At 38.5% G+C, this 18,964-nt stretch overlaps 1 protein-coding gene across 2 annotated transcripts in view; it reads right to left on the reverse strand.

The window, feature by feature from the left end:
* Nucleotides 1-18,964, reverse strand: part of USP9X (ubiquitin specific peptidase 9 X-linked) — a 134,110-nt gene that overhangs the window by 10,497 nt on the left and 104,649 nt on the right. For both annotated transcript variants that reach the window (XM_039255987.1, XM_039255978.1), the window contains exons 32-41: nt 18,025-18,215; nt 12,876-13,049; nt 9,790-9,931; nt 7,889-8,642; nt 6,986-7,109; nt 5,651-5,876; nt 5,008-5,137; nt 1,261-1,446; nt 583-803; nt 398-486 (exon numbers count right to left, since the gene is read on the reverse strand). In XM_039255987.1, coding sequence (XP_039111918.1) covers nt 398-486; nt 583-803; nt 1,261-1,446; nt 5,008-5,137; nt 5,651-5,876; nt 6,986-7,109; nt 7,889-8,642; nt 9,790-9,931; nt 12,876-13,049; nt 18,025-18,215 — 2,237 coding nt within the window. The remainder of the gene's footprint in view (nt 1-397; nt 487-582; nt 804-1,260; nt 1,447-5,007; nt 5,138-5,650; nt 5,877-6,985; nt 7,110-7,888; nt 8,643-9,789; nt 9,932-12,875; nt 13,050-18,024; nt 18,216-18,964) is intronic.

An 18,964-nucleotide genomic window follows, 5' to 3' on the forward strand; every position in this document is an offset into this window, starting at 1 on the left:
CGCTTAGGTCATGATCTCACGGTTCGTGGGTTCGAGCCCCGCGTCGGGCTCTGTGCTGACTGCCAGCTCAGAGCCTGGAGCCTGTTTCAGTCTGTGACTCCCCTTCTCTCTGACCCTCCCCTGCTCACGCTGTCTCTCTCTCTCCTAGAAATAAATAAAAAATATTAAAAAAAAAATTAAAAAATAAATAAAAATAAAAAAAAAATTGAAAGCTAGTGGTTAAGTATGCCAACACGGGCAACTGCAAGAATAGAAAGTGTGATGGAAGGGGGAGCTTTTTATTTACTCTTAAGCTTTTAAGATGAAACATTAGATCTCTGGGAGGTATTTAAAAAAAAAAGTGCTGACTGGCAGTTTGTTAGTCTAAAAGTTAGGCAAGTAAAAAAAGAGGATTTACCTGTGAGTCTGCCACGAGTCCTCAATCAGTAAGATTTGCAAAAGCAGATCCAAATAGGGCCGGAGTTCGTAAGTGTAGGAATACGCAACCTAAAATCAGGAAAGACATGGTGAACAACTTGTTTAAAGGAATGACAAATGACAAACCAAATTACAGACACATATGAATGTTTATTTTTTTTTAACCTGCCAGAGAAGTTCACTGAGGACGGTAGAGGAGAACTGAGGATTCTCCCAGCAGCAAAAACGAAGCAATTTGACAGTTTCCTCTGAGTTACTGCAGTCCTCGATGATTTTCTTCACATAACTTGTTCTCACAAATAAAATGTCTGCCACATTCTGCTGAATTGGCATTATAGGTTGTGATAAATTAGGATCACCAAAAGGATTAGGAAGAGGAGGATTACCTAGAATACAGATTTGTCATAAGTGAAAAACTAATAGGCTTCTTCACAATACTCTTCAGTTTTCACCACAGAAACAGCTTATGAACTTTATATTTTAAAAAAGTGACATTTTAAATAAATATTCCTAAGTACAATGAAGACAGCAGTATTAGGCATTACAATGATCAGATAGATCGAGATGACAAAATGCAAACTTTAAATGCCAACACTGCTATTTTCCTATATAAAAAGTTAATTCATCAACTACTTCATCAACAAAGTATCAACGTCAGTAGCAAGTAGACAGAAAAAGATCCCCTTTAAACATGAACCCAAAATATTATAAAATATTCCAAAGCACAGACTGTCAGACTCTTGCTTTTATATTTGAACATCTTCAGAATTACTTTTAACTGGGTACCACATATGGCCAGCAGTATTTTAAACCCAATGTCGAGAACGGGGCATTTGATTTTACCGTTGATTGAAGACTGCATTCTTGACGAGACATTGCAACAGCGGATCAGCTGGGACACTACGGAGTACAGCTTGCCTAGTTCAGCGTACTGATACTTGATTGGAGGACCTGGACCTTCATCTAAAGACACGAGCATAAAGGTAGCAGGTACATTCAATTTCAGAAGCTGTGTCTTCTCTGCGACACCTAACAAACGAAGAAGGAAGAGGCGGGAAGAAGAATTACGAGAGGAAAGAATTCAGATGGTAATAAGGGCTTCCTAATACAATAGTTATCTAAAATAGTTTTTGGTAATTTTTATAACCTCAAGACCACTGTTTGTTAGCACTCAGAATTATTTAACCAGAACAAAAAAAATCTATGTCACATACTTGGATTTAAGTTTTAAAATGTTTAAACAAAGATCGCGACGTTCCAGTCAACCCAGGCATAAGGAAAATGAACAGTTCCTATGGCCTGAGGATCTGGGAGACTAAGCTACAGTGCCATCCTCATCGTTAGGGAGGATTATGAAAACTAAGGAGAAAAAAGAATTCTTGTGTAAACTGCCTCTCCAATTTCTTCCACAGCCAAGCTACTTGAAAACCATGCCTAAATTTGGTGGCATCTATTATTTCCCCCAGCTCCTTGACCCATGCCAATTTGGTTTCTCCCCCCCCCCCCTTTTTTTTTTTAATGTTTTTATTTATTTCTGAGAGAAAGAGAGACAGAGAGCATGAGCAGGGGAGGGTCAGAGAGAGAGGGAGACACAGAATCTGAAACAGGCTCCAGGCTCTGAGTTGTCAGCACACAGAGCCCGACGTGGGGCTTGAACCCATGAACTGCGAGATCATGACCTGAGTCAAAGTCGGAAGCTTAACTGACTGAGCCACCCAGGTGCCCCTTCTGCCTCCTTTCCTGGAGCAAAGCTAAGGAATAGTTCTGAACTGTAACTACTTCCTCTACTACTTGAATTCCTCTCTTACTTTCTTTCAACCACCTCTCCTTGGACTCATTTGTGAGTCTTCCTTCCTCTGTCTCTGACAAATTGATGCTCCTCAAAGTTCCCACACCAGGCTATCTTCTCACTCTGTATGCTTTTCCTGGATGATTAGACCCACTCTAATGGCTTCATGTTCCAGCTATTTTCACTCAGAGGATTCCAGAAGACTTCCAGACAAATATCTTAAGTGTTTTACTGAATACTGAATCTCACTATTTGGGTGTCCCATAGGTTCAAACTCAATTTGCCCAAACTGAACTTTCACTCCCCTTATCCATGTCCTTCCTGTGCCCCCCCAACTCCCACCCTCCACCCCCGGTACATGGCACCACTATCTGCTCAGCTGGAATCCTGGGCATCACTTGTAACATCTCTTCTGTGTTCCCCTCTCCTTAATATCCACTCACTGATTTCTACTGACTTCACAAAGCACCAGAATCTGTCCACTCAGATGCCCCCACCACTGTCAGTTCCCCAGTACATGCCAGTACATGCCAGTCCCCCAGTACATGATCTTCTGTTATAGATCATTTGAACAATCTCTAGTCTTATTCCCCTACAATCCACTCCACACTGCGGTCAGAGTGATCTTTCTACAAGGTATGTCCATTAAAAACTCTACCATGGCTCATCAATGCCCTTAGGACGAAGTCCAGAATCCCAAATAAGGCTTGCCACCACAGCCTGATCAGAGAATCCTGTCCACCCCTCTTGCCATTGCCACCTTACATCAATTCTAGACTGAATACCTTTCACTTCCTCCACATTGAGTTTATTCCAAGTCTCTGCAGCTGCTGTTCACTCTGTACAGAAAACCCAACAACCAATTATTTCCACTAAGTCAGTCCTCTAAACTCCCCAAATCTGGTCTGGTATCCCTATACTACCATAGCACTTTGTACTTTCCCTATTATAGCCATTAACATACTTTATGGCAGTTATTTTTTTATTTGCCTCTATACCCCATTAGACAATACACTGTCCTTTTTATTGTTGTATTCCAAGAGGAATAATGAATACAGGTCCATAATCCCTTATCTGAAATCCTGAGATTCAAAAAGGTCTTATCATATTAAATATAAACAAAATTACTTCATGAAGTTGGGTACCAAAACGTGTTTGCTGGGAAAAGCTGACCTGAAGTGACCACAGACTATTTATAGTTTTCATCTATCCCCCTTTTCACGGTGACTACTCGTGTTTTACTGTAGAAATATTAACGTGTATGTTTATAAGGTGCTGTCTTGGATCCTGCCATAGGGATGTTACATAATGTGTGGTATATATACTGCCTTACCTTTCTTAAGTCTAAATAATTCTGTACCCCAAAGCATATGTGGTCGTAAGAATTTCACATTCAAGTTTATGGATCTGGATTTGCTTTTAGCAGGGAAACTTTAGATTATGGGCCAATGATGTATGCTTCGTGAATAGACAATACCTAAAAAGGGAGCTGAACCGAACAGGATTTTTATAAGTGCTTAAATTTGATATTTCTAAGTTTGAAATACATATTCCACTTGCTTGTGTAGTAAATATTCTCTCCCTTCTCAACTACAAATAACCAAGCATCTCTAGTATGGAGAGGTAAAGGAAAAGGCCAACTACAGAGACAGACAAAAAGTAAAATGTTGCTTATGTTTAAAAGGGCCAGAAACCAACTGGCGATCACTAAGTTCACACACACAAAACAACATGGAATGGCAGGGATCTTTGATTATAGAACTTAATTCTGGATATAAGGGTTTTTTTTTCTTTTCAACTTTTAAAAGTTATTAAAAAAATCATCTAAGTCTTTGAATCAGTTCCCATTCTGGCCAAATATTATCATTGCTAAGATTCTAAATGGAATGTCTCAATAAATTAATCATTTGAGGACCAGTGCACTAACATCCAACTGGTAAGAAATTTTTATAATTTTAGGGGTGCCTGGCTGGCTCAGTCAGAGAAGCATATGACTCTTGACCTCAACCACAGGAAATCTACCTCATACAAAGCCAATTAACAAACACCAAAATGACAATGGAAGGATTTTTGAGAATATTCCTCATTGCTTATTCAACAAACATTTACTGAGGCTACTGTGCAAAACTGATCTTTGCAATCAAGTTGGGGAGAAACACCAAAATTTGAACACAATCAAAAACAACAGAGACTAAGACAGGATAACATACTTTTAAGGTAAGTAGTATATGGGATCACCAATCAGGTGATGTTAGAAAGGCTGTCAGCACAGAGCCCGACATAGGGCTCGAACTCACGAACTGTGAGATCATGACCTAAGCTGAAGCTGGTCGCTTAACTGACTGAGCCACCCAGGCGCCCCATGAAAAGTCTTCTTAAACAGAGATAATAATATGAATAACAGTAACTGAATATTTACATTATTCCTAACTTCAATTTAGTTTACTTCAACAAAAACTTATGTACAGACTAAGTCCTTTCCCCAAACCTAGGTGAATATTCACAACCCTCTGGGGACTTTTTGAAAATGTGGATTCCTTGTGGTAGCTCTGAGAATTCTTGATTCAGTTGGTGTGGGATGGGGCCTAGGAATCAGTATTTTCAAATCCAGACATAAAACTATGATTAAGACATAGATCGTAAAAAAAAAAAAAAAAGACACAGATCGTGACCCATGTCTACCGCAGAGATACACATACAATAAAAGGTGAAAAGTGCAGTAAAGATGGTTTCCTCACTCAGCTTTAAAGATTCTGCCACTTAATAGATTAAAATAGGATTATAAAAACTTAAATTCTTACCTAAATTGGCATACATTACAAACAGATTGAAATACTGCTGCAAATGACGCCCATGCTCTGAAACTTCCCTTCTCAAGAGATTTAGAACTGCCCTTAGTAGGTGATCGCTCAGGCTTAAGTTGTCGTAAGCCTGTAAAGGATAAAACATTGGCTGTTTTTCAGCAACAAGATATAGGTACAATATAATTCTATTTGCATAAAAAAGGGATACACATGCACATGTGCTCACACCTAAGTTCAATACAGGCAGAAATTTCTGGAAGGACTAATCACACAAGAGACGATTAAAAAGGGCTGCTTCTTAGGAAAGGGAATGAAGATCTGAGGTAGATTTCATTATAGAGCCTTCATGCTGTTTTAATTTTTAATAAATGGAAGTCCATAAAAAAAAAAACTTTAGGAGTAACCAACATAATAACGTATATAATTAAGCCACTGCTTATAACTGAATGAACAGTCAATACTTGCTATTCATTGCTGAGAACTACTTTTAATGAAACTCCTAGACATCAGTAGTGTGGTGTGTGTGCACACACATTTGTTAGGTAAACATATCAAACAGAGGTACATATACTTGTGACTTTAACTTCCAGGAAAGAGATTTGTAAGCATGTAGTCATTAGAAAGAAAACTAGGCAATTACCTGACTAGAAGGTCCGGGAGATGCAAAAGGTGAAGGACATGGCCCATCTTGCAAGGAAAAATGTGCAATAAAAACGATAAGTTTTGCGAATGCACCTCTCACTTCTGCACTGGGGCATTCCAGAAGATACTCAGAGAAGCGATTTGAAACGTTAAAAAGGACGTTGTGAGCAAACCAAAAACGTACATTCTTGCTGTGACGAAGGAGAATACACAATGCATCATACCTAAAACAAAACACAAAAATCTATGAATACCAGTTCAATGATGTGTCTCTCATATAGTACAGATGTGGGTTTCTATGAACCCAATAAAAATCAAAGACTGTCTTTTACTACTGGAGGGAGAGAACCAGCCATAGTTGCTTCCAGTACCAATATGACAATGACAGATGACTACTACAACTTAAGTCTATTCTTTTTTTTTTTTTTTAATGTTTTTATTTATTTCTAGGAGAGAGAGAGAGACAGCGTGAGCAGGGGAGGGTCAGAGAGAAGGGGAGTCACAGACTGAAACAGGCTCCAGGCTCTGAGCTGGCAGTCAGCACAGAGCCCGACGCGGGGCTCGAACCCACGAACCGTGAGATCATGACCCAAGCGAAAGTCGGACGCTTAACCGACTAAGCCACCCAGGCGCCCCAACTTAAGTCTATTCTTACAATCCCTCCCCCAACCTCCCCGTAACATCTTACACTTAGATGAACACATAAAAATTGTTAAATCGAGGTATCATAATGGCCTCTAAACTCGCACAATTTGAAATTTAAGAAACTCATTTTTTGGGTTATGTTTTTTTTTTTAATATTTTTATTTTATTTCTAGGAGAGAGAGAGAGACAGCGTGAGCAGGGGAGGGTCAGAGAGAGAGGGAGATACAGACTCTGAAATAGGCTCCAGACTCTGAGCTGGCAGTCAGCACAGAGCCCGACGCGGGGCTCGAACCCACTACGGCGAGATCATGACCTAAGCGAAAGTTGGATGCTTAACCGACTAAGCCACCCAGGCGCCCCGGGTTATGTTTTTAATATACGGCAGAATTTAATCTAGGGAAGCTAGAACTAATAATTTCTTGGTTAAATAGCTTAGACTTTTAAGTACCCTGTAATCTTTTGTACAGGGATGTCAAAGATATAAAAGAACATAAGCAGAAGCCAGCTTCTGAACAATAAAAAGACTGAGTTTAACTTAAGTATTTTAGTAGGAGTTCTCTCACTACTGCTACCAAGATGTTTTGTATTCTTCATTCTAGATCTGAAACAAGATTAAGGTGATGTGAAAAAATAAAAACCATGTATTAAAGAAGTAAACTAAGTATAATAGGAATGAAAACCCAAATACCAATCACTGGCAGAGCCACGGACTATTTTCTTGGTGTGAAATCCTGTGGTGAAAAGGAACCTAGCAGCAAGCTGAATACTAATCATAGTGATTTCCTCTGCTTCAGGCAACAGGTGATCTTGCCCTTAAAAAAAAAAAAAAAAAAAAAAAAAAAAAAAAAAAAAAGGCAGATACGTTAAAAACAAGCAAGCAAATTTCTATGTCTAAACTCCATTCTCAAATAAGTCTGCACTTCCACTGACCTCCAGAAGTCTTAATTTTGCTTAACTGGCCCCCCTCCCCACTGGCTACTTATGAAATTCTTAGTTCAGTAAAGGATATTTCAAACTAATACTAGAGTCAAAACCAAATTGTTATAATCAACAAAAGCTCCTTCCTTTCCAAATAGCAAGACAATATATGCTGCTCAAAGGTAACAGTCATCTGAAATATGGCTTTAAAATAACCCAAAGTGAAAATGCAAATGTGTTGATGCTTATAAGAAATCCTGCAAGTAAATTAAGAGTTCTGCTTTATTAGTAAGAAGCAATTCTCTCTTTTTTTTTAAACGAAAGCTTATTTTTAAAAAAACATTAATTTTTATGGGTGATGGGCATTGAGGAGGGCACTTGTTGGGATGAGCACTGGGTGCTGTAAGTCAACTTGACAATAAATTATATTCATAAAAAAATTAACAAATATTTTTGAGAGAGAGAGTGCATGTGTGCAAAAGCAGGGGAGGGGCAGAGGGAGAGAAGGAGACACAGAATCCAAAGCAGGCTCCAGCCTCTGAGCTGTCAGTGCAGAGCTCAATGCAGGGCTCAAACTCAAGAACCTTGAGATTATGACCTGAGCCAAAGGCAGACACTTAACAAACTGAGCTACCCAGGCGACCCCCAAAGAAGCTAAATTCTTGATACTCACCTGGCGGAGGATTTAAGTAAACACCATTACATGTAAGGAGTTTTTTCATGAACTGAAAATATTCCAAACTGTACTGCATTCGGTTATGCATGAATTGCACGTTCTGCTTCCGCACACTTCTCTCAATGGCTGATGGCATAATAATCTGATGGGGTCTTGTGCTGATAGCAAGTTCGGATATGTATCTTATCAACTCATCACCCTGGTCTATGGTATCCAGTCGTTCATAAAAAAGTATGTAAGCATTCCACCACCTTTTCTGGCGCCTGTATGACATGCGCTTCATCATGTGATCAAATACCTCTCCCATGTACTCTCCACCAAAACACTGGTTTTTCATTTCTTCGTCATCGTCCATTTTACACTCTGTTACATCTCCGTCATCAAATTTATACCAGCGATTTCTCTCGCCATCCCCACCATTCCTTTGAATGATGTATGAATAATAATGTCCCCCACTTGCTTGGCCACTGTGCACTAGCACACCCACGAGTCTGTATTTCGTGCTTCCTGCCGTCTCACTTTCAGACTGCTCATTCTGTTGTATCAGCTGACTCTCTGGGTTTACGTTATCTCCTTCCAGCTTTGCAACACCTGCAACTGTGTAAGGCTCCATGTCCAGCTCACGAGGAAATTCAAAATAATCATTGAACTTGATTGCACATTCTCTTTCCCAGTCATAGTCGAATCGTTTCAGTTGGATGGCAAGAACAGGAGGTAATTTTTTAATTAGCAAGCGCTTTACGGTATCAACCTAAAATAAACAGAGCAAGTTACCAGATGTTCTTTTATAATACACTGCAAAAAAACAAACCAGAAAATTGTAGTATTAAATTCTCTTTAAGACGAATCTGAGGTTATAAATGCAAACAAACACACGTTATTGAATATAATCAACATAATTAGGTCACAGTGGGTATTGAAAAAATGCTAACACTGTTAATATGGAAATAGCTGATGCCACTTGTTACAAATTGCAAAAAGGAGTGACACAGACATTACTCACTGCCACCTAACCATTATTACTTGACACTTACTGTTATTCTAATGAAGGTGTGCTTTGTTACGAGCCAACAAAAGAAATTTAACAGCAGCTAGTATTTATTGGGCCATTAAGTGCCAAGGTAGTATGCTCAGTACTGTCTGAGCAGTAACAGCCTACCAGACAGGAACGGAATGGGGAGGGGGAGGGGGATCAGGAGCAGCACAAAGACGGAGTCACTTGCCTCAAGTCTCAGAGCTGTGGGTGACAGGCAGTATAATATGGCTTTACAGCTCTCATCTCCACCTCTAGACTTTACTATCTCCTTAGGTGGTGTGTAAATGTCAAAGCAATACAGGTGACTGGGACGTGAGAGTTTGGGAGCCCAGAAAGAGACACATTATTTACTGTATGTGCTGGTAAGTGCCCAGAGATAAAACTTTATCAGGTGGGTCTAAAAATCTGACATGACCAAATCAAGTAATGAAGGTTTCAGTAAACTTCTTGGTCCTTCCAAGTAACTGGACACGGAAAAAACAAAAACAAAAACACCAAGTAACTGGACACAATAGGAGAAATGCTTTCCCATCAGGGCTATGGCTTTGAGGGGTTCAGTTGCAGTTTGGTTGGCTATGGATGGAAAGTGTACGTGGAACTCCGACAAGAGAATGTGATATTAAGCTATGATTTCTGAAGTGCTCACTCTTATTCACCTGGTTCCCTAGCCCTTCTGGCTCTAGTTTCTCTCAATCTTCTATCCTTAAAAACCCTTTACATCCGTTATCTTAACTACTTTCTGCTACCACTCTAACAAAGCAGGGTAGGGAATAAAAAGAGGGTGAACTCTGACAAAGGCAATCAACTTTCAAATCCATTAAAGGTAATCATAATTATTTTAAAAACCTGGGTTAAGTCTTACCTTTTTATTGCATTTTTCACAATGATATGCATTTGCACCTTCTAATAAATCTCCTTTGACATATTGTTCCAAAGAATCGAGAAGATTTTGGTGATTTCTGATGTCGACATTCAAAGTTGTAAAAGATTCTTCACACTCGTATCTAAAGATATCATTTAAGAAATAATCAAAAAAGATTTCTTAGCTTTCTAAACATTTTTAGTTACAGACTTCATGAAAACTAAATTTGTGATATTTATAACATGAAACCCGTAAGTCACAGAATGTTAGCAATAAATGACACATTTTTGGGTCACTTATCCAGTGCTGGGCACATTAAGTTGTTTATACACTATGCACCAGGTTATTTGCCTTGATGACAAACCTGCTAAAGAAATTGCACCATCTCCGTTTCAGAGATGAAGGAAGTAGGGTTCAGAAAGGTTCACCTTGTCAAGATGACTGGGCAAAACAGTTTGAAGCCGGTATGTCTAGCTTCACAGCTTAAGGTCTTTACAGTCTACTGGGCTGCCTCCGCCATCATCTGTTTAGATGGTAAATAAATGCCAAGACCAAAGCATGAACGCATCAACTTCTGCAAAGGTTATTTTAAACTATTAATGGGCTGGATTTTTCAATGGTCCTTCTCTGTAATGGAAACCTTAATAAAGCACAAGTTTGAACATACCAATGAACAGGAGATAAGAAATCTGAGTAGGAGACAGAATCCCACCTTGTGAAAATTTCCTAGCAAGGGAATTTTCAGATTTCTGAGGAGATACATTCCATAATCAGAACATGGAACATGGGGAATACACGCTCAAACCATCAAATTCATTCATTCAACAAATATATTCAAAGTGCCTTCCACAAAAGTACTCTGGGATAGTCACTGTTGAAGACACTCCCTCATATTTAAGGCTTTTCAGTTTACTTAGGGGGAAAAAAGGTATACAAAGGTATTTACAAGTGGCACGAATGGAATATGAAGTAGGTATTAAGCTCATTGGCACTGTAATCAGGGAATAACTCATGAAAGAGAAAAAAGTCAAAACTTATGACTTCACTTAAAAAAGTAGGACATTTGAAGATAAGAAGCCAGCAACATTTTTCTATAAAAGTGTAATGATTATAAACTATTAACTTGGGCCGTGAGGTCTTTCTGACTGTGCTGTAACAGGGAAAGAAGCCTGAGACCAGGTAAAGAGATGGGTATGTTCCAATAACCCTTTATAAAAACAGATGCAAGGCTGGATTTGACCTATGTTGCACAGTTTGTTAATCCACGATCTACACAAATAATGCCCTAAAAACAGACAAACGTGGGATTCTTTAGGTAACCTTCTGGCATGTACTAAGAACACGACTTGTGGAGTAGGTATCTGAACTTTAGGGATCTTACTTATGATCATGCTCTCTGGACATTTTCACTTAGCAAAGAAAAGCAGTAATTCCCAAATAACTTTGAAAACAAAGCCAAACCAAGAAGGACTGATTAGAATGACCAAGAAGATGGCTATTTTATCAGTAATTAAAAACAAAAGGTTAAAATGACAGTTTTATTGTCCACCTAACGCAAAAGGTCTTCCAAATGGACCAAAAGTTGTCCAGGCTACATGAACAATACAAGGTCTTGTTCTGAATGAATGGTTTTAACCTCACGGAAACTTCTCAACCGACTGAGCCACCCAGGCACCCCTCATGGAAAATTGTCATTACCTCTCTGCTAATCATTTCCCTTTGATCAAAAATGAAGCACTCCCACCAGCCATATACACATACAACACTGAGTATAATAGGTTTGGGCTTGTAGAAAATACTATCTTACTGTGATATTTTGGTGAAAAGTGATTTTAAACCAACATTAATAGCATGCAAGAGAAGTTCCGAAGTAAAACTTCCATGTAACAGGGATAAATGTGTACCTGCAAGAGTGAACTTCAACAGTCATTTAACTATTTTCAGTAAGAGCCCTTAAATCAAGTTCCCCTTCAAGTCTAAACCAGTTTGCTCAGTCAACTCTTGCTATATTTTCTATTGAAAACATACTTTAAGGATATTCACCATAATCAATGCTATTTTTTATATATATATATTTTTTAAATGTTTGCTTATTTTTGAGAGACAGAGCATAAGCAGGGAAGGAGCAGAGAGGGAGACACAGAATCCAAAGCAGGCTCTAGGCTCTGAGCTGTCATCACACAGCATGATGCAGGCTCAAATTCACAGACCACGAGAACATGACCTGAGCTGAGGTCAGACGCTCAACCACCTGAGCCACCCAGGTGCCCTGTTTGCTATTTTTAAATGTTCATTTTTTTGAGAGAGACAGAGCACAAACAGGGGAGGGGCAGAGACAGAATCCCAAGCAGGCTCTGCACCGTCAGCACAGAGCCTGACTGATGCCAAGTCTTGATTTCATGAACCATAAGATCATGATCTGAGCCAAAATCAAGAGTTGGATGCTTACGTAACTTATCCACCCAGGTGCCTCACATAATCAATGCTATCTTAAGATTTAGGGGCACCTGGGTGGCTCACTTGGTTAAGTGTCCAACTTTGGCTCAGGTCATGATCTCACGGGCTGTGAGTTCGAGACCTACGTCAGGCTCTGTGTCTCCCTCTCTCTCTCTGCCCCTCCCCTACTCATACTTTCTCTTTCAAAAATAAACATTTAAAAATTTAAAAAAAAATTAGTATTTCTCTTGTAGAGGAAATAGTACTCCATACCTGTCATCTTCTAAGCTTACTTAAAGATAAAGGGCAAATTTATAAGTAACATCTGTAGCTACTGGCAAAATGTTATTTGATTTCCTCAGGAATGATCATCCATAAATGAAAAGGAACCAAAGGTTATTTGACCAACCCAAACCAAAACAAAACCCCCAAAACAAACAAACAAACAAAAAACCAAAAACCTCCACGAAAACACCACCAACACACACAAAATCAAAACCCACAAGTGAGGAACCCACAGTGTGTAACTGATCCAGTCTGAGGCACATAGTTAAACTGGTGGCACACTCCGCTCTTCTACAAAACTAATAAATGTTTTATTTTTGTTAGTAAATAAGCAGTACAACTTGAAATATATAATCAGCACTTACCTATGTGGGCAGCCCTGGCAAATCTTCTGATCAGCAAAGGAACCTCCTAAGACTTTACTTAGCATAGCTGGATGTCCTAAGGCTTTCAAAGCTTCATCTAAACTATCCACCAATGAGTTAAAAAATTCTAAAGCATCATGCTGTTCACGCAGATTAACAGGCTCACCCCAAAGCCTAAGAAATAAATGGAATAAAAGATGTAATGTGTGATATCCTCAGAATAATACATGCAATCTTTTTTCAGGAAAAAAAAGTAATACAACCAAAAATGACAATAAACACATTTCCCCCCTCTTCTACCTAAATAGAAAAAGAATAAACGCTCTTTATATATAGAGTGCAGTGGGAGAGAAAGTGAGGCTCAGCACTCCAGTGGGGAGGAGGTACCGTAAGCAGCCAGGGGGGCTGACCGGTATGATGGCTCCAACACAGAAGGCTGCTTTAGGTAACATGGTAAGTGCATTCACTCTGATTCTAATTGAAGACAATGTGGTGGATCTCACTCTTAGGTAGAGGTTATAAATTACAATTTCTTTCATTTTCATTTTGCTTAAATTCCAGGTTATAAGGTACAGTGTAAAGATTAAAGACTAATTTACTCCTTAAAAAATGTTTGTTTTTTTGAGAGTATGAGAGAGGGAGTGGGGGGAGGGGCAGAGAGGCTGACGTGGGGCCCGAACTCACAAATTGTGAGACCATGATCTGAGCCAAACTCTGACGCCCAACTGAGTCACCCAGGCACCCCTATTTAATCTTAAACTGCTTTTTCCAAGTGAAAAGAGAAAGGTTTGACATGGTCTCTTTTCAGTAATCTCAGTACTTATAGTATGCAAATCAATCTTGAGAAAACAAACCTTTGATTTGGGTGTACCACAAAAATGAGAACAGACACTGCTAAAACCCTATACACTGCTGGAAAATATCAATGACATCTACTTTTATATTTTCAGAGTGACATACATAGAGAATGTAAGTCAGAAAGGATTCTAAGCGAGAGATACGACAAATGTATTTTAAATATGCTAGAGGAATTGTCTTTTGATATATTACTTGTAACATTCTTTTTCTACATAGTAAATAATCTCATTCCAATTTTAACAAATTTGATACAGTTGACTTTAAATTAAAAAAATCAATCTGTTTCATTATTGGAAACGACACTAATCCATTCTTACTTTTAAATTATCATTGGTTCCCTAAACTTCCAAACATGTAGTCAACCATTAATTACAAGAGGGAAAAGCTACTTTTACAATAAATAGATCTGTTAAGACACTCTGTTCATATCACCAATCATCAGATAAACTGATACCATGTACCTCCCAATGCCACGAGAAGCATTTAACACCACCTACTGTAGTTTTCTTGCCAAAAAAACGTTTTAACCTGAAATCTAATCATGAGGAGATAATCACACAAATCAAAGTCAGAGACATTCTGCAAGACAGCTGGTCTAAACTCTTCAAAAATTTTAGTGCCATAAAAGTCATGACAAGTTGGGGAGATCATTTTAGAGAAAACTAAAGAGGTAATCACCTCTTGTGGTTCCTTCTAGGATACCAGTCTGGCAATAGAAAAAACGTTACAAAGAATATTTTGGGGGAAATCAGAATACATAATGATGAGTATTTAGCATCATTTTTACTTTTTGAAAATATTTAAAGATAAACTATTTTTTTTCTTAATAAGATCTACACCTAATGTGGGGCTCAAATTCACAACCCAGAGATCGAGAGTCGCATGCTCTACTAACTGAGCCCGCCAGGCACCCCATATTAGGCATTAATAAATCAGTATTAAATTTCACTGAGTGTGACTGAGTGTGATAACGGTATTATGTAGAAGTAGGAAAGCGTCTTAAATTTTTTTTTTATATTTTTGAGAGACAGATATAGCATCTGAAGCTCTAGGCTGTGAGCTGTCAGCATAGAGCCCAATGTGGGGCCCAAACCCATGAACTGTGAGATCATGACCTGAGCCAAGCTGGATGCTTAACGACTGAGCCAACCAAGCACCCTGGAAAAGTGTCTTTATTCTTGGCACATACAGTGGAGAGAGAGAGAGAGAGAGTGTGTGTGTGTGTGTGTGTGTGAGAAAGGATCATGCTTACAACTTCCTGGTTTAGAAGAACCAAAAATTCAAGTACAATTGACACTTGGAACAATACAGGTTTTAAGTAATGTGGATCCACTTATACACGGATTTTTTTCACAATACAGGGTAGTACTGTAAATGTATTTTCTCTTCTGATTTTCATAACAACATGTTCTTTTCTCCAGCTTACCTGATTGTAAGAATACAGTATGTAATACACAGAAGATACAAAATGTTAACTGTTTATGTTATCAGTAAAGGCTTCTAGTTAAGAATAGGAGGCTGTTCAGTTTGGGGGCATCAAAAGTTATATGCAGATTTTCAACTATGAGGGGAACCAATGCCCCTGACGTCCACATTGTTCAAGGGCTAACTGTATACACATAAGTGAACATGGCAAAATGTTAATAGCTGGTAAATCTGGGTGAAGCATAACATAAAGGTGATCATTTGTTGCCTTTTTTATTGGTTTCAAAGTTTCAAAATAAAACTTGGGCATGGGGTGGGGAATGTGATTAACTCAAATGTATCAAGAGTATATTATGTGTTTAAAAAGAGAATAATTCAGAAGTGCTAGTCTACAGAAACTGGAAGCTCCACTAGCACAGGAAGTAATTTAGAAATCAAAATGCAAACTATTAGAAGAGAGGGGCGCCTGGGTGGATCAGTTCAGTTGAGCGTCCCAACTCGGGTCATGACCTCATGGAGCCTTGCACTGGGCTCTGCGTTGACAAGTATGGAGCCTGTTTGAGATTCTCTCTTCCTTTCTCTCAAAATAAAGAAATAAAAGAAAAAAAAAAAACCCACCTACACATGAAACAAAAAATGTATTATAAGAGAGAAAATGATTTATAACTGATAAATTTTAAGACAGAAGTACAAAAAGTTTGAGAGTAATCTGGAAGAGGAAGAACAGAAATGCTAAAAACCTTATGGCAGATATGGGACAGGCTGGGGAACGAAAAACCTGGGGTAGGCAGAGAGGAGGGTGAGTGGTGTGCCAGGTGATGGAATAAAAAGAATAAAACCAGAGCTGGGAAGGAGGGTGGAGCATGCACGCCAGTAATATGGATTAAGCAGGGGGACTAGTTGGGGGAATCAGAGAAATTTGTATAGTGAGTAACAGGAAAGCCATCATACTATGAAGCACTGGTTTCAAAAGAAATTGAAACATGGTGCCTGAGTGGCTCAGTCGGTTAAGCGTCCGACTTCAGCTCAGGTCATGATCTCGTGGTTCATGGGTTTGAGCCCTGCATTGGGCTCTGTGCTGACAGCTCAGAACCTGGAGCCTGCTTCGGATTCTGTGTCTCCCACTCTGCCCCTCCTCCATTCATGCTCTGTTTCTCTCGGTCTCAATAATAAAATAAAAACATTAAAAAAAAAAAAAAAGACATCAAAAGAAATTAAAACAGTGACCTTGTAGGGGAAAAGGGAAGCTGCTCCAACAGAAGCCGGGAAGGTGGGGGCAGGAGTGACCCTTTGCTTCCCCTGCTCTCAGCTGTGTGAGAAACCTTGAAGAGATGCTGAGCAGTGTTAAAAACCCCACTGCTATGTAGATTATAGCCTCTTTCATACGCACTCAAGAGTTACCATGGTATTTTAGTACAGTGCAGGACTCGTAGTAGGCAAGGGTTTTTTAAAAAGACAGTAAAATAAAAGAGGTAAAAAAAAAAAAAAAACCCCCCCAAAAAAAACTAGACCATGATATAATTGAGAATTTTTTTAAAAAGTTAGTTTTTCCACCTTTCCTAGAAAATTGTACATGAGGACAGCCATGTTGTTGGTGAGGAAAGTATCTCCTTACAGATGTATTCTAGTTAATAAATTAGAGAATGATAAAATTAGAATACTGCCATGTTGTAACCCTGATGAAATATTTTAGCAATGACGATCAATGGCTGTTATCACGGGAAACAGACATCACATAACTCTACTCACAGAGGTAAACAATTACCACCTATAAAGTAGCTTTGACGATCATTTCAGAAAAAGAGAAAAATACCACCTCAATCTGATCAAGTGTCTAGACCTCACTAGTTATTTATAGGAAATACAGTGGACTGAGGAAAACAGAAAATACAAAAAATACCACAGGGATCCCATCAATAAAATCCAGATGGTGGGAAACTTTACAGGGTAAACTACCTGTTTTTTTTTCCCTCAACAAATTTCAAAGAGTAAGAGCAACATTTGAGGTAGACGGACTTCATTTAGATCCCAATTAAAAAAAAAAATATATATATATATAGTAAAAAATGATGGTGAGAAAATGCAGTAAATATGAACACTGACAAAGATATTAAGGATTTTTACAAACACATTAATAGTATTATGGTTATGTCTTTAAAAAATCAGAGATAAACACTGCAATATTTATAGATGAAAATGCGTGAGATGTGCTTCAAACAATCTGGAAAAAAGGAGATGGGGAATACAGATTAAACAAGATTGGACATGAGTTGACAATTGCTGAAGTTGGATGATGAATACATAGGGTCTCACACTATTCTCCATACCTCTGTACATTAGAAGTTTTCAAAATAAAAAAAATTACTCAGATCTTAAGAGACAAAAGAATGCTGCCTCTCTAAAGTAGGACACTTTCTACCTCCAACTTTGAAGATAAGGAGAATAATAAACCCTAAGAAATAAACTTTGAATATTCTAGCTGACCCATGAACATGGGGGTTAGGGGCACTGACCCCCCACGTAGTTGAAAATCTGCCTATAAGTTCTGACTCCCCAAAACTTAACTACTCATAGTTGTTAACTAGAAGTCTTAGCTATAACGTAAACAGGCAATTAACACACATTTTCTATGTTTTATGTATTCTGTGTATTCTCACAACAAAGTAAGCTAGGGAAAAAAAAAATTTCTGTGTTTAAGTGGACGCGTGGAGTTGTAACCCATGTTGTTCAGGGTCAAGTGTACTACTGCTTAAGTACTCAATATAAAGATGCCTTCCGACACGTATTTTAGAAGTTTAATGTTAGTGTACGGAGATGTTCATAAAGGTTTAAGCAGTACCCCCATTACTGTCCACTTATAGTTTACCTGAACTGTTTCCAAAATCCTCTGGGCACATAGTACTGTAGTCGAGAAGCAGCTAAATGACCAAAGATGACTTGAAGGTGCCTTAGGACACCAATATTATACTCTTTCCTGTCTTCTGTTTTACTTAATGCTGGTTTGTCTTCAAATTGTTGAGGATATCCAAATACATCATCCCTAGGATCAACATTGCTCTAGAATCGAAAAAAATATCATTGATAAGCTATTCTAACTTTAAAGTACAGTAAAATATGTTGAGACAAATGCCCAACAGTTAGTGAACAAATGATTAATCATTTGTACTTCTAATTTCTTATTTCCAAAGCATTTAACTTCCAATTTATAAATTTTAATTTACAGTATTAGTGTTCATCTCCACCATTTCACAGAGGAGTTGTCATGAAGGAATAATGCTGACCACATATGGGAAAGGCCGATAATAAAGGTTAACACAGCAAAGTACAGTGGAGTGTGTAACTTAGACTGAACTGGACCCCAATGCAGGCGCCGACACGGAGAAGCTAGGCAACTTCGAGCAAGTCAGCTACTTAACCTTTGTAAGCTTCAGTTCCTTCGTGAGGATGTGCAGCTGTGGTTAGGATTATGAGGTACTCAGAACTATAAACAGTAAATAAAGTATCCATATTGAGAGTAGTACTACTCAAGAAAATGATGCTGGAAAAAGTAGGTATCCATACGTGGAAGAATAAAGTTGGACTCTTACATAACACTAGGTACAAAAATTAACTCAATACAGATCAAAGACCTGAATACGAGAGCTAAAACTATGAAGCTCTTAGAAGGAAACATTATGACAAAAACATCACGACAGTGGATTTGGTGATAATTATTGGACAGGACAGCAAAAGCTCCAGTAATGAAAAGAAAAAGGAGACATACTAGACCTCATGAAAATTGAAACCTATTGTGCAAAGAAACTAGA

Source organism: Hyaena hyaena, unplaced genomic scaffold (genome assembly GCF_003009895.1).
Source record: "Hyaena hyaena isolate Hyena2069 unplaced genomic scaffold, ASM300989v1 scaffold_12, whole genome shotgun sequence".
Classification (NCBI taxonomy): domain Eukaryota; kingdom Metazoa; phylum Chordata; class Mammalia; order Carnivora; family Hyaenidae; genus Hyaena; species Hyaena hyaena.